Here is a 16,340-nt window from a genome sequence, read left to right as displayed (position 1 = left end):
CCTTTTTCGGCAAGCATTGGTTTGGACAGGATATTGATTGTGTTGAACTGGAGTCTTTTCAAATATAACTGATTCGATTCACATACCCTCAATAGAATAATCTTGAATGCCTTGTAACTCCTGACATGGTGCTGTTTAAAAGAGACACTGATCGTAATATAACGTTGTTTATACAAATGTCAGTTATACATAAAAGTGCCTCTCTCTTATTTGCTCCATCCATGCTGCACTCATAACGCTGAGAAATTGGGTTCGATTCCCAGATTGGGTATAGGTTTCGTTGAGCTATTTTAAGGTTGGAGAATATCTCTTGATTTATATAGCCACTTGTGATCTAAACCGACAGGCGGGTGCAGGGGAGCCCCAATTGTCATTTAGATGTATTACATTGTTCAAACCATGATTATGTGAGTCATGTTTTCTGTTTAACGCCGCACTCAGCGCATACGGCGGTCTGTAAATAATGGAGTCTGGATCACACAAATAAGTCGGTCCACGCAATTGGACCTCCATGTCCATATAGTCATTCATGCAAAACGTAGCTTCTCTAACAACACAAGCTCCAGTTCGCTCTTCAAATAAAGTCTCACGTACACTTTTGTGTCAAAATCGCTATATTGCTTATTTCGAGTGAGTGAGTGAGTATGGTTTTACGCCGCTTTTAGCAATATCACAGCACGCCGGGGGGACGCCAAAAGGTAAACATGTCCTGCTTAACGGCAGCAACCGCTACCCACGCAATTCTGTGACAGGATAACGCAATTACTGATTTTGTTGAAACTATACAAAACGATATGTAGGACATGCTTACCCTTTCCGCGAACATCAGGTTCCATCACTGATTATCATTGACTAAGGGCAATTGTGATAACCTGAGCATGTCACACTCCCGTGATAACTTCGCAACACAATCCTTCATTGCGCACATGATTGCGTCTGCTCGAAATATATGGAGTTTTAAGACTGATGCTGAAGTCATTACTTCATAGGTTATTCGATAAGTTGAATTAACTTGAAAAGCCTCGAAAAGTTTAAAAAAATCAACATTTGTTTGTGCAGAAATTATTCAAAATGGTGAATACATATACAATTAAGGAGTGTATAACTCTCCTACTTAAAACTGTGTAAAACTTTGTCACCGTGAATTTAAATATAATTTCAATTGATCTGTGCTGACACCAGGTATTCGTCAAAAAGGATAAACATGTCCTGCCCTAACGTTATCAACCGTTACTCAGACACTCTGAATAAAAGTGCTTTTAGTTGACTGACTGTACAGCAGCACTCCTTCCATACGACGGCCTGTGAACAAACGAGTCTTGACCAGGCAATCACGTGATGGACCGAGCAGTTCTGTTACAGGATACCTCATTCACTGATTTTGTTGAAACTAAAAACGATATGTTAGACATACATACAACGTTATGTAGGACATGCTTGCCCTTTTCGCGAATATCAGGTGCCATCACTGATTATCAGTGATCCATTCATACACTATTTTGCCTTTCGTGCCCAATGGAATCTGTTTGGGCAAACAATCGAAATTGTATATTCTCACTTGAATGAACTGACATACATAGAGTATGTACAACAGAATGGAGACAAGTCATTTCGTGTTAGTATGTGGAATATCCAGGTGCATGTACATTGTACTGTGTCGCAAATTTTGATCAGCTGTCTTTAAACCAAACATTATTTTCACGAATGTATGCCATAAATATCATAATAATGTTGAGGTCAACGCTAACTTGTATGTGGCGGGAAAATCCAGACTTCGGAAACGTTGAGACATTTAAATACCAAAGGTCACAGTTAATAATGAGGTCACAAGGTCGTCTCTGGCTTTATTAAACAACCATCAACTTCATGTACTTTCATTGAAAATTATTCAACGCGTATTCCGTATTCCTTCACAAAACCCTGTGTCGATACCTGTTATCAGTAATCAATATTAAGACAAAGAGGTGGTCACTGTAGGTACTTTTTCAGTACACATTGTAATATATACCCATAACTCTCGAATAGGACTGTCGTAACTCTCAAATAGGAACTTAATATTTAGGACCTCGGGACAAGGCTATCTCTTTACATGAGAAACATTAATTGACTACATACATATTATCAACATTCCCCTAGATTTGCCTTCCATAGAAATGCTTCACGATTTTTTTAAATAGTTTACTAAATTCATGACCCAAGGACATTACTTGTCAGTTGGAGATCAACAGGCTTTTCTCAATAGTAGACACTGATGTAAATGAAGACTTGCAATTGAATAAAACTGTCTATGACGATTAAAATATCATAATTTGGTTTCTGTCGTAATTGTGAAAGTAATTGACAGGGACGTACATGTATTACCTCAAATCACTATTGGAGTATAAAGTCCATTTTCTGTATGGAACGTACAGAGAGCACTTAATCTTTAATGTTTTGCCGTTAACAATCCTCATTCAATATCAACTTTTATTTCTTTTCAACCCGGTCTAAATTCAGTGACTAAGGTGTTTTAGTTTACCTCTGAAACTTGATATACATATATATTTTGGCGGCGCAATTGGCATCTAAATTTCCTGCAAGTGTCTTACCTTGAACTATCAAACGTCTAGTTTTCGACGGGGACAAACACCAGTTTGTTGTTGAAATTCTGTTGAAATATAGGTTTCATTGCCAACAGTTTGATTTAGATATGCATAGCTAAATGTCAGAAAATTTCGAAATGTCAGGCTTGCATCCAAAAAACCAAGTTGTACGACTCCCAATTGTTCTCGGTGCCTTAGGTTTGGTACCTCCCAATCTGTTGACTGACAGTAGGAGACTACCCGGGTTTGCTACCAGGAAAACAGCCCTTCTGACAATCTGGGTTATGCAGAAGGCTGCAGTGTTGGGGAGTCTTCACATTCTCCCGAAAAGTTCTGGGAGGGTTTTACTAGGCAGCCCTTCCTGGGAGAAGTCACATTCGCGGTCTGGGCTGCGTGTAGAGGGGCAAATGCCCTGAGCTGATGATGAGCCAAACCAGCCTCTTTGCTGCATTTTAAAAATTTTAATCTGTATATAACAATAATGGAGTCAGGATCAGGCAAATCAGTTTCTGGCAGCAGTAGCAAGGCCATGGAGATAAGGAAACCCATTTAACCTGATTCCCGTTCAAGTCGACTTTTACGACAAGCATACGGTACTTGGGATCATTTCTGACACAGAATACCTAAAGGCTGCACCCACTACAACTATTACATATTTGTTTAACAACAAACCGTTAATCGTCTTGGTCTTTTGAATAGTGAAGAAAGACGAATACGATTCGATCAATCACACAATAAGCAAATACTCAAACAATTAATGGGTATGGTCATTTAGGGTCAAGCGCTGTGTGAAACCTATTAACGTAATATGACCAATTATGAAAGATTAGTTCACTCTCTTAAAAGATCAAATCACTCCCTCTATATGTATTGTTATAGCTAAAGTGATTAGGTTACAAGATCAAGATATGATTACTTCTCTCTCGCCAGTATGGCAAGCAATGACCAATACAAACATTAGTGTCCACATATGTTGTGTTGACGAAGGAGTTCTTTGCAAATGAAGGGCAAAATGAGAATTCTTCTGTCAGTGAAGATCTTTCTTTTGTTGCACCTTGCTCATAACCTAAATGGTGAAGCAATTTCTCCAAGCAAGGCAATAACTCATGGTGGACAGAAAGATGCCCCAAATGATGTTTATACCTCTCGATATGCGTACTTGTTGGAACTACAGAGCACCATGGACATGTTGGAACAACTGTTGGGGCAAGAAGTCTCGACAGTAGAGGAGGAAAACAAGAATGAAGAATGGGTCAACAAGAAACAGAGTGAAGTAAATCTTACAGGAAAAGCCAAGGGTAAATCCAACTGTCTAAAATGAATGTATTTGAACATCTTGCTTTTGCTCACCGCACTCAGCAATAATCCAGCTATATGACGGCGGTCTGTAAATAATCGAGTCTGGACCAGACAATCCAGTGATTAATATCATGAGCATCGATCCACGCAATTGGGATTGATGACATGCATCAACCAAGTCAGCGAGCCTGACCACCCGATCCCGTTAGTCGCCTTTTACGACAATCATAGTCACCTTTTACGGCAAGTATGGGTTGCTGAAGACCTACTCTACCCCGGATCTTCACGGGTCGCTTAGATTTGTGATCATCTTTAATACCTTATAGCACAGCATAGTAATAATATTATTCCTTTGGGTTTTATGACACTTCAAGGTTTTGTAATTATGATCAAATTGTCTCAGACAGGTACAGTTTGAAACCCCAGGAATATTGCTGAGTGCAGCGTTAATCAACACACAAACAAACAAACAAACAAACAAACAAACAAACAAACAAAACATATTTAAGCTAGGTTACACATTGACAAGGTTAGTTGGAGCGGAGCTGTTTTTGAACTTGAATAACCATTTCAGCGATTAGACTTGTTCTTACCAATCCAACAATGGCTACTAATCAAAGGACTGTTTTGATAACCGTGTTTTTAAAGACGTTTACGAACTGTAATATTGAATGATGTCAGCATGATCAAGAATTGCTTGACTTGTTTCAGGGTTCTCAAACCGTAACTATGCTGGCGTGATACTTTCCTGTGAAGAGGACATATCAGGTTTATGTGCAAGCCGTCAACATCCTGGCGTGTTCTACTACATTCGAGGCGGGAAAAAAAATGCAAAAGGTGAAAGCATTATCTACGCATACGACACCAATAAACGGTCAATTATAGTCGAGATCAATTTGGATGCTGTCAACATTGACTGGGAAGATATCGCATGTGGTCCTTGTGATTCGGATGGATTTGGACATTGTATTTATGTATCTGATACTGGAAGTACAGGAGAAGGTCCTGTTAATCTGATCTACAAGGTACAGGAACCAGATGAGTTGCCAGAGGGACAGGACCTATATCTAGGGGAGGATGAAATAGACGTCATTAGCTTTGAGTAAGCTGATACATTATACTTACACAGTTTCGGGTAAACCCCATCCCACAAGTGTTCGATAGGGTTCAAATCAGGGCTGAGGGCTGATGTTGTGTTGTAAAGGCCCGTGAAGATCCGGGGGTAGAATATATCTTCAGCAACCCATGCTTGCCGTAAAAGGCGACTATGCTTGTCGTAAGAGGCGACTAACGGGATCGGGTGGTCAGGCTCGCTGACTTGGTTGATGACAGTGTCCCGGCTAATGTGTCGATTATGTGTTCCTGTGGTCTATCGAGCACTTTCACTTGCAGTTAGGAACGGATGTCGCTGGTGTTGACAGGTTTTCTGCAGATCTTGTCGAGGTGTGGTGACCCTAGGACGACCGCTCCGAGGAAGGTCATCTGTGGTCTGTGTAGCATTGTATCGATGCAGGAGACGGTAAAATGTGGTTATGTTAACGTTGAAATGACGGGCAACATTCTGGAAGACTCACCAGCTTCCAAACGTCCGATAGCCTGGTTTCTCTGAATTTGAGTTAGGCGCGGCATTGTTGACCAAGGAGTGGTAGGTCCAAGAATCGGCCCGAGTTTAATACCCACTACAGTTCGTGACAGTTCCTGCATTTTCGATTTCGCGAGAAATGGGTGCATGATACCCACATATTCATTGAAATGGTGCGTTTTGGCGATTCATTTTTTGTGTTGCGTATTTACTCGGGGTTTCCTGGGTTGTCAATCACAGAGTTTGAACTTATTCTTTTGGTCATGTTACAGACGATTATATGTATTCTATGGGAAAAGATTTTGGTATAAAAATAATGACGGTCATAATGTCCTGATCACCCTTTGGTTGTGATGAAAACGGCGATTTTTACTTATAGCCGAAACTAGAATCTTTTGTTTGTTTCTATGTCGTCGTCATCATCATCATCATTATAATGTTTGTTGTTTAACGCCGCACTCAGCAATATTCCAGCTATATGACGGTGCTCTGTAATTAATCGAGTTTTGATCAGACAATCCAGTGCATGACATCATAAGCATCAACGAGTCTGACCACCCAATCCCGATTACGACAAGCATTACAAGAATGTATAGCAATTGATAATATATAAGTTCATATAACTGCGTTATCATTGTCGTCAATTTGCGATTGTGTATTTTGACAAGTGATATTGGTAAATAACAGTAAAGTTCAATTTTTAAGGAAAAATATTCCTTCTGATGCCAAGAAATCTTTTGAATTTCTGATAAGGTTTTCATTTTGATCATGTTTCAGATCCACCTTGAAAAATAGTAAGACACTCATGGTTTCACCAAGAGGAAGAATCTTTCTCATGGATTATTACAAAAAACCTGGAAGATTTTATGAAGTCATTGAAAATGAAGCTAAACACCTCTTTGATGTTGCCTTCCCCAAGGGCAACTCACGCCACGCTCCGAGTAGTGGCGATATATCTTCAGATGGTAAAGGATTCCTTATCAAGTTCAAAAAGAAGGTTTTCTACTGGTATGTTCACGCAGAAGAAGATATGGAAAAAGTCCTCACCGATTCCAAACAGTCCATGCAACTCCCTTATTGGATAGAAGTATCAGGCGAATCAGTCGCGTGGAGTCTTGATGGGGCATCCTACTTTACAGTCTCTGCAGGCTGTAACGAACCACTATTTCGATATGAGAGACTTGATCATGCTACAACCGCAGATTATGATGACGATGAATATGGCGCTGAGAAGACTGCGTTTAATCGTTTAGGTTTTCTTTTCTTTGGGTAGGCATAATAATATGTACGTCAGAATTTTGCAATGATCATCTTTATCTTTAAACATCATACCTGAGGTGTTTTCGGACCATTGGTTCAGAGATACCGTGATCCTGCAGATATTATATTGTGTAATAAAGACTTGCCCGTCAATGTTATACACAATAATATATATTTCAACATTGACTACAAGTTGTAGCTAATTCCTTCACACCGATCTACCCACCTGACCTAGCAATAAAACATCTCATATGTTTCATAGTTCGATTTATGCATTACTATTTTGAGCGACAACAAAACTTTCCACACGACTGTATGACAAGAGGAATGACTAAGTTTTCCCTTTTTGTCGAGCATTATTCCCTTAGCTCCAGCCTATGTCTATATTTCACTTTTGAGGTACACTCGTGCAAGCTCTATCTTTACAACGATTTCAAAGAGCGTCTTACGATTCTTGCTCAAAAGTCGTTTGATAAGGGTTACAGCATTCGAAATCTTAGTTTAGCTTTCAAGAAATTGTTTGGCGGAGAGCATTTCCAAATTTGACGATCAGTGACAAAAATGATCATCAAAGCAATTCCTTAGTCTGATTACTTAATGTTCTCGTGTTTGTTCAAGTGAAGACTTGACGTGCATTTGTATGCTCTTGTCACGGAAGCCACCGCTAGGGCAGGCTACGATCACCGTTTTGCGAGCACCAGGGTGCACTTACACAAAGCGATCTTAGCGCTACAATTATTGTAGATCCTTAAGATCGCGATCTTAGAATTCGGCTACAATCGCCATTCACTTACACAAAGCGATCTTAGCGCTACAATTATTGTAGATCCTTAAGATCGCGATCTTAGACTTCGGCTACTATCGCCATTCACTTGCACACAGCGATTGTAGGTTAAGATCATCGAAAGCTACAATCGAAACTTACAATTGGTCCGGAGTTGCTAAGATCGCTGTCGTCCCTGAATAAACTTGACAAAATGGCGTGCAAGACAGGGTGTGTTTCACATAAATAATCTGCTTTACATCAATCACCCTCTTTATTTTGTTAAACTGAGTGATTCGAATCGACACTTCAACAACACGAAGAACGCACTTCTTAAATATCGTTAATTCCGATGCTGAACCACATAACCATCGTGTTGAGAGCTTAAAGTAGTATTCCCACCCGACTCAAGGCTGAAAGAAGGGTGGAACAACATACCTTTTCGCTTATCAAGGAGAGGAGATAATAGAGAATTGTGTTTGAAAACGAAACAGCACCGACGCTCAAGATCCTTTTGGAAGAAGTTCTTCAACTCATGAGAAATCAAGCGCCATGTTGTCAGTACGCAGGACACCTATAAGAAAATTCACATTTGCGCCGCGCTTTGAATATCGGACCAACAGTCGGTCACTCGCACTGTCGGGGTCCCGTCTGTGCATTCAAAATGGTTCGGTTTCCTTGATCTATCAGCTGAATTTATATCATGTCCGTACCATTTTGGAAGAGGGAAATCAGAGTGCTCGCCAAAGACATTCATGTTTACTGTACTACCCTTTACTGAAGACGTAAAAATCAACACGCTCAAGTCTGCTTGCCTGTCAGCTTCGAACGAAGGGCAAGGTCACCACTGGAAAAAGAAAAGACAACCGTGATCTACTCAGCGTTTTACGCTAGAGATATAGGGAATGTTATTGTTCACTTTTGGGATATTTTGGGCCACATAATCAGAAATCAGGCATACTTCTACGGAGTTTTCGAATGATTTGTATCGGAAATGTTCCCTTTGAGTGATCTGGTCGTGCAGTCGTGCACAAACAATTCCCGAAACAGTGCCACAAAATACGCTTCGAAGGGGACACTGATGGCACAACCGGATCATCCCAAGTAAGTCTAGAGTGAGTGAGTATGGTTTTACGCCGCTTTTAGCAATATTCCAGCAATATCACGGCGGGGGGACACCAGAAATGGGCTTCACACATTGTACCCATGTCGGGAATCGAACCTGGGTCTTCGGCGTGACGAGCGAACGCCTTAACCACTAGGCTACCCGACCGCCCAGTAAGTCTAGATATCTGTCCAGACAGTTTAAACTGACTTCTTTTCACCAAGCTTATCCTTTTACGTTAAATCAAATTGGAAGTTGCGAAAGTAGTCGGGTGCGTCACGCTCAATGGGACCCTCGATCTATTGAACGGTAGTCGTATATTGTAAATGGTTTGTTAGTATCCCTCGCTCACATATGAGTTTGCTTCAGTTCTGCCTTGTAGTTGCAAAATGAATGACGTCTCGCGAATTTTTATGAATGAAAAAAATAGTCCCGTTGTGACAGAGGTCACGGTTATCCAATCAAAACGAATAAGACAAGGTCAAACTTGACGTGTGACGTACGGATTTAGTCTCTTACCACCTGTATCTTCACCACGTGGGTAATAAAAACCTAAGTCGTCTGCAATCGATTTGTAACGTCCGTGACTTTTCGGATAATTCAAGGGCAGCTAATCATAGTTTATACTCAAGATGGGAGTGGTTTCCCTTTGTATAAGCCCGTAGAGTAGAATCTACCTTGCCCAGTGTATTGATGTTGTAGAATTGTTGAGCTCCCCCTGTATTTCTTTTGGGTGACATTCGTGACGGGGACGAGTGGTTTTCAAAAGAAAAAATACAAGTATTCATCAAACAAGCAAATACACAGGATGAGACCTTTGAGATTTATGTAAAATATCCCATAAATAGCAAAAGTAAAATTAACTCTTTTAAAAAAAATATAATTGATACCCAGTGAATAGATTTTAAACAACTGCTTTCTCGAAACATTATTCATTATTTTTATTTCCCGTCCATGCATTCTTGAAATCCTTTCTGTGTTTTGAAAAGAAAATCATAACATCCTTTGTTATAAGCAGCGAAACGAAACAATTGAAGTATATATATTTTATCTTTCGAAAAGCTCCCCATAACAGATGGTCATACATTTACTTGTTATGTTATTAGGACATATAATTATATATTTCTTTTTCATAATAGTTATGTCACAAACATGAGCATGACGCATGTAAGGTACACTGTGAAGTGTGCTCACCTTGTCTGCCATGTTCACCCTCCTAAATTATGTATTTATTCGTATTTCAATACTTTAAATACAACATGAGTCGGTGTTCAATAGTCAATGAGTCAAGTTGCAATATCAAACAATTCCTAAATCACGACAGAGTTAATGCCGACAAAAATTTATGCCATCCTTTTAGTAATCGTTTCCTTCAAATAATTGGGACCTAAAACTGTGCAAGGTGCGATGGAGGGAGGTCCTGTTGTGTGTCGTTACCGGTTCCACTTATTGTATGCGCAGCAAGCTCTGCGCGCTTGCAGACAACTGTAGACAGTAGTCAAGTTTAAGATCATCCCAGCTCCACCGGTGAAGATTTTGAACGCACTCTTAAATCCAAGCCGTCTTACAATCGCACCAAGATCGTCTAGTGCAAGTGGAATAGCACAAGTGTATGGTGATTGTAAAGCTGATTGGAGCCGCCTTGATTGAGTGCGACTTTAGACAACAAACAAACAAACAACAGCAATATTCCAGCTATATGACGGCGGTCTGTAAATAATCGAGTCTGGACCAGACAATCCATTGATTGACATTATGAGCATCGATCCACGCAATTGGGATACGATGACATTCTCAAACCAGGTCAGCGAGCCTGACCACCCGATCCCGTTAGTCGCCTCTTACGACAAGCATAGTCGCCGTTCATGGCAAGCATGGGTTGCCTATTCTACTACTCCAGATCTTCACGGGTCAGATCAAAGAAGTATATTGTATTATTCATAAACTGAAAACGAAAGGTTCATGTCATACTTTTGTTAAAAAACTATAAATAGTCAAGAATGTTATTAATTCATCTATACCATCAGATGTGACAATATTCCCTGATGTCACATGAGAAAAATGTTCAACGTTTGTAATGTTGCGATGCTATGACCCCGTAGCAATGGAACATTGTGGCCTTTCACTCAGTTCGTCCTGGTTAACGAAACAGTTTGGTAGTTTTACTGTTATGCCAAGGCATTGTGAAAGTGAAATAAATGAAAATATGCTTTTATATAAAAAATCGTACTTACAAGGTTGGTTGGTTGGTTGAATGTTTTACGCCGCAATCAGCAATATTCCAGCTATATGACGGCGGTCTGTAAATAATCGAGTCTGGACCAGCCAATCCAGTGATTGATATCATGAGCATAGATCCACGCCATTGGGATAAGATGACATGCTTCAACTAAATCAGCGAGCCTGACCACCCGATCCCGTTAGTCGCCTCTTTACGACACGAATAGTCGCCTTTTACTTCAAGCACGGTTTGCTGAAGACCTATTCCACCCCGAATCTTCATGGGTCTTACTAAGAAGGATATGTGTAAGATTTGTACAGTGAAAGCTGAAGGTAACACATGTGTCAAACGACCCAAAGATAATCAGGGAAGGAGTATTTCATCTAAGAACTTTCCGGTTTCTCTTGACATCCACTAACAAAATACTGAAAGGGTGCTGAGAGAATATTTCAATAGAACCGAAAGTTCATCAGAACAGGATGGAGGAGATGTTGTTGTTTTTCAAAATATATAGTCGACAGGTTACCGTTTTCAGACTGAAAGTCAACATCGACGCCAGGAAGCAGCTTAAGGTGATTTGTATCAACAATAAATCTTTGACGTTGCACATACTGTTTAGTTTTGTTAACAATAAAATGTAAAATGTTTTGAAAAATAAATATGCAAATCATTTCGACTCTATATCATTCCATATAGGGACGTGACTTAAAGATAGACTTAAAGAACGAACTGCGGTCGTCGCAGTAATTCCCATCAGCTCTTCAACCGAAATGCTGTCCTTCCTCAAGCATAAGCAATTACCTATGCACATTGTAAATGAATGAAACTCAGATATGATTATATATAGACACAGAAAAGCTTCAAAGGGTCGATGTTTAGTAAATCCAACTAATTTCTTACCTGCAATACTTGAAACATTAAAGAGTATGTACTTGCAAAAGTCGGAAGCATCAATGATGGTTTCAAGGAAATGCCCCCTTCCATATCTGTTCCGAATTCTACCTTAGACGTGTGTTTGCAGAGGATTCGTGTAGCATTAGCCCATGTAGTTCTCAAATATTCAACCAAGCAGGACGACATGGGAATGCATATAAGGAATGCATAAAACGGATATTCACATAATTTAGCAGTAATAAGTAGTATTTCCTTCAGTAATATTGCCCCAAATCTGATACACTCACTCGTGATTATATCGAGAAATACTACTTCGTAAAACGCCATCACGTGTTCATTTATACTTAATATTAATGTCTACAGGCCAACTTGGTAAACAATGAATTGTATATTATGGGCAGTAGGGGGACTCTGTAGGTAAAGCGTTGGCTCGTTACGCCAAAGACCCGGGATCGATTCCCGACATGGGCACAATGTCTGAAGTCCATTTGCCGGTGTCACCCGCCGTGATATTGCTGCAATATAGATAAAAGAGGCGTTTATACATACACACTTACTCACTACAATCAATAAGTGATTGATTGATTGGTTGTTTGAAAAGAGTCCCACAATATGAACTAATTAACTGACACATATGCTTGAAAAGCCTCGCTGTGTACAACAAAGATGCTTGATAAGCTTCACTCAAATTACAGCTTTGTTTATCTACAAGCTAGACATATTGTTAGAAAGAGCCACAAAATGCCGTATTTAAATGTTCATATTTAATAGTCCCTTTTGTGGTAACTTGTAACGAGATAGGTGTGCGTGACTAACACTCAATATCAATTGCTCAATGACATGAATGCGCCGACACAAAGTGAGTGAGTCCCACAAAATGAACTAATTAATTGACACATATGACTATTATGCCCCGTTGTGTACAACAAAGATGCTTGGTAAGCTTCACTCAAATTACAACTTTGTTTAAAAGTTTGCTCAAAGCGGCGTAAAACATACTCACTCACTCACTCACTCACTCACTCACTCACTAACTCCACTACACTTTGGTCATTATCGGTGTGACATGTAACATTTCCAAGCATGTCATGAACTGTGTCTGAGTGGCGTATCAATCACGAAACTGCGACAGTTTGCTAACATTAGACTATCGTTTAGTCCCTGGTATAAACTTATCTTATATTTAAAATATATATATCTACTCAAAACAAGATAATATCCAAATGGAACCCAGGAAATTGCTTCATTTCTTTAAAAAAAAGCGCTTCTTCTTCCTTAAGCCTAAATTTAGACTAACATCTAGTCTCAGAAATGAAAATATTTTACAGAAAAAAACAATATAATAAATAGGAGCCAAGAGACTCTAGTAGTCTAGGATGCCTACTAATATAGACTTGAATGGGCTGTCGCTCACTTCAGCTGTAACGACCAGTGTACTGCACAAGATTAACAAGATACAGACAACCCAGAATCTCGCTTGTGGGCCCTGCAGAATTAGACAGAACCGAGAGCTCAGACAAATTATTCCACACATGAGTTGGATTTAATTCTTAATTTTTTCTCTAGGGCCTGGGAGGCAGGTTAGGTTAACGCTATAAAATCTGGACACGCAGTCATACATACAAATGCAAATACACTTTCCCTCAAGAATGCGACGAACTCTATTTCACCTCCTCCCCCTGCTTTGCTGACAAAAAAAGATGAACATTATATCATATAAGTGTCACACATTATAAAATGCAAGTATGACAATGTCAGACCATATGGCTTATGAGAAACACAAGAATGCATAAAAACATGAACTGATTACGACAGTAGACTCTTAATGTTTTTATTTAATACCACCCACCAACCCGCACATTTATTCATTTATCCTTCTAAAATAGCTTGTAGTTTGTGTTTAGGATTTAAACACATTTTCTACAGTGAATGACACCACGTGTTTGGGTATTACTCAATGCCTCGTAACCTTGTTTCATTGTACACCCTCATTAACCGCAACATCAACCTTGGTCCTGTTAGACCCTGACCTACAGCACACTCACACTGCCCTCAACAACAGAACATCCTCATCAACCGCAACATCAACCTCGGCCCTGTTAGACCCTGGTCTTCAGCACACTTACACTACCCTCCACAGCAGAACATCCTCATCAACCGCAACATCCACCTCGGCCCTGTTAGACCCTCACCTCACAACGCTCACACTGCCCTCCACAAGGTAGCATCCTCATCAACCGCAACATCAACCTCGGCCCTGTTAGACCCTCACCTCACAACGCTCACACTGCCCTCAACGACAGAACATCCTCATCAACCGCAACATCAACCTCGGCCCTGTTAGACCCTCACCTCACAACGCTCACACTGCCCTCAACGACAGAACATCCTCATTAACCGCAACATCAGCCTCGGCCCTGTTAGACCCTCACCTCACAACGCTCACACTGCCCTCAACGACAGAACATCCTCATCAACCGCAACATCAACCTCGGCCCTGTTAGACCCTCACCTCACAACGCTCACACTGTCCTCAACAGCATAACATCCTCATTAACCGCAACATCAACCTTTGTCCTGTTAGACCCTCACCTCAGCACACTCACACTGCCCTCCACAAGGTAGCATCCTCATCAACCGCAACATCAACCTCGGCCCTGTTAGACCCTCACCTCACCACGCTCACACTGTCCTCAACAGCATAACATCCTCATTAACCGCAACATCAACCTTGGTCCAGTTAGACCCTCACCTACAGCACACTCAAACTGCCCCCACGGCATAACATCCTCATCAACCGCAACATCAACCTCGGCCCTGTTAAACCCTCACCTCACAACGCTCACACTGCCCTCAACGACAGAACATCCTCATTAACCGCAACATCAACCTCGGCCCTGTTAGACCCTCACCTCACAACGCTCACACTGTCCTCAACAGCATAACATCCTCATTAACCGCAACATCAACCTCGGCCCTGTTAGACCCTCACCTACAGCACACTCAAACTGCCCCCACGGCATAACATCCTCATCAACCGCAACATCAGCCTCGGCCCTGTTAGACCCTCACCTCACAACGCTCACACTGCCCTCAACGACAGAACATCCTCATTAACCGCAACATCAGCCTCGGCCCTGTTTGACCCTGGTCTTCGGAACACTCACACTGCCCTCCACAACAGAACATCCTCATCAACCGCAACATCAACCTCGGCCCTGTTAGACCCTCACCTCACAACGCTCACACTGCCCTCAACGACAGAACATCCTCATTAACCGCAACATCAGCCTCGGCCCTGTTAGACCCTCACCTCACAACGCTCACACTGCCCTCAACGACAGAACATCCTCATCAACCGCAACATCAACCTCGGCCCTGTTAGACCCTCACCTCACAACGCTCATACTGTCCTCAACAGCATAACATCCTCATTAACCGCAACATCAACCTTTGTCCTGTTAGACCCTCACCTCAGCACACTCACACTGCCCTCCACAAGGTAGCATCCTCATCAACCGCAACATCAACCTCGGCCCTGTTAGACCCTCACCTCACCACGCTCACACTGTCCTCAACAGCATACCATCCTCATTAACCGCAACATCAACCTTGGTCCAGTTAGACCCTCACCTACAGCACACTCAAACTGCCCCCACGGCATAACATCCTCATCAACCGCAACATCAACCTCGGCCCTGTTAAACCCTCACCTCACAACGCTCACACTGCCCTCAACGACAGAACATCCTCATTAACCGCAACATCAACCTCGGGCTGTTAGACCCTCACCTCACAACGCTCACACTGTCCTCAACAGCATAACATCCTCATTAACCGCAACATCAACCTTTGTCCTGTTAGACCCTCACCTCAGCACACTCACACTGCCCTCCACAAGGTAGCATCCTCATCAACCGCAACATCAACCTCGGCCCTGTTAGACCCTCACCTCACCACGCTCACACTGCCCTCCACAGCATAACATCCTCATTAACCGCAACATCAACCTCGGCCCTGTTAGACCCTCACCTGACCACGCTCACACTGCCCTCCACAACAGAACATCGACATCAACCGCAACATCAACCTCGGCCGTGTTTGACCCTCACCTCAGCATACTCATCCTGCCCTCCACAGCAGAACATCGACATCAACCGCAACATCAGCCTCGGCCGTGTTTGACCCTCACCTCAGCATACTCATCCTGCCCTCCACAGCAGAACATCGACATCAACCGCAACATCAGCCTCGGCCCTGTTTGACCCTGGTCTTCGGAACACTCACACTACCCTCCACAACAGAACATCCACATCAACCGCAACATCAACCTTGGTCCTGTTAGACCCTCGCCTTATTGGCTGTGAAAGCAAAATGGGAAACATGTAAACAGCAAAACGTATCTAGACGACAGCCTCTGTACAGAGAGCTGATATTATGTATGTGATAGACGAGTGACTGAGTGAGTATAGTTTTACGCCGCTTTCAGCAATATTCCAGCAATAGCACGACGGGGGACACCAGAAATTGGCTTTACATGTTGTACCCATGTGGGGAATCGAACCCAGGTCTTTGGCATGACGAGCGAACGCTTTAACCATTAGGCTACCCAACCGCCCATGTGACAGACGAAC

General features: G+C 41.8%; 1 protein-coding gene across 1 annotated transcript; it reads left to right on the top strand.

The window, feature by feature from the left end:
* Window positions 1–3,582: 3,582 nt before the first annotated feature.
* On the top strand, window positions 3,583–15,971 carry LOC139448730 (uncharacterized). The gene is made up of 9 exons (XM_071230272.1): window positions 3,583–3,880; window positions 4,593–4,983; window positions 6,241–6,716; window positions 8,511–8,590; window positions 13,769–13,927; window positions 14,247–14,327; window positions 14,691–14,906; window positions 15,128–15,208; window positions 15,687–15,971. Exons 1-9 carry the CDS (start codon window positions 3,583–3,585, stop codon window positions 15,969–15,971), a joined length of 2,067 nt encoding a protein of 688 aa, XP_071086373.1.
* Window positions 15,972–16,340: the final 369 nt, after the last annotated feature.

This window comes from Haliotis cracherodii, unplaced genomic scaffold, assembly GCF_022045235.1.
Source record: "Haliotis cracherodii isolate W230 unplaced genomic scaffold, xgHalCrac1.p SCAF_7, whole genome shotgun sequence".
NCBI lineage: Eukaryota > Metazoa > Mollusca > Gastropoda > Lepetellida > Haliotidae > Haliotis > Haliotis cracherodii.
Note: the sequence above shows the minus strand (reverse complement) of the source record. Positions and strands in the feature narration are given on the sequence as shown.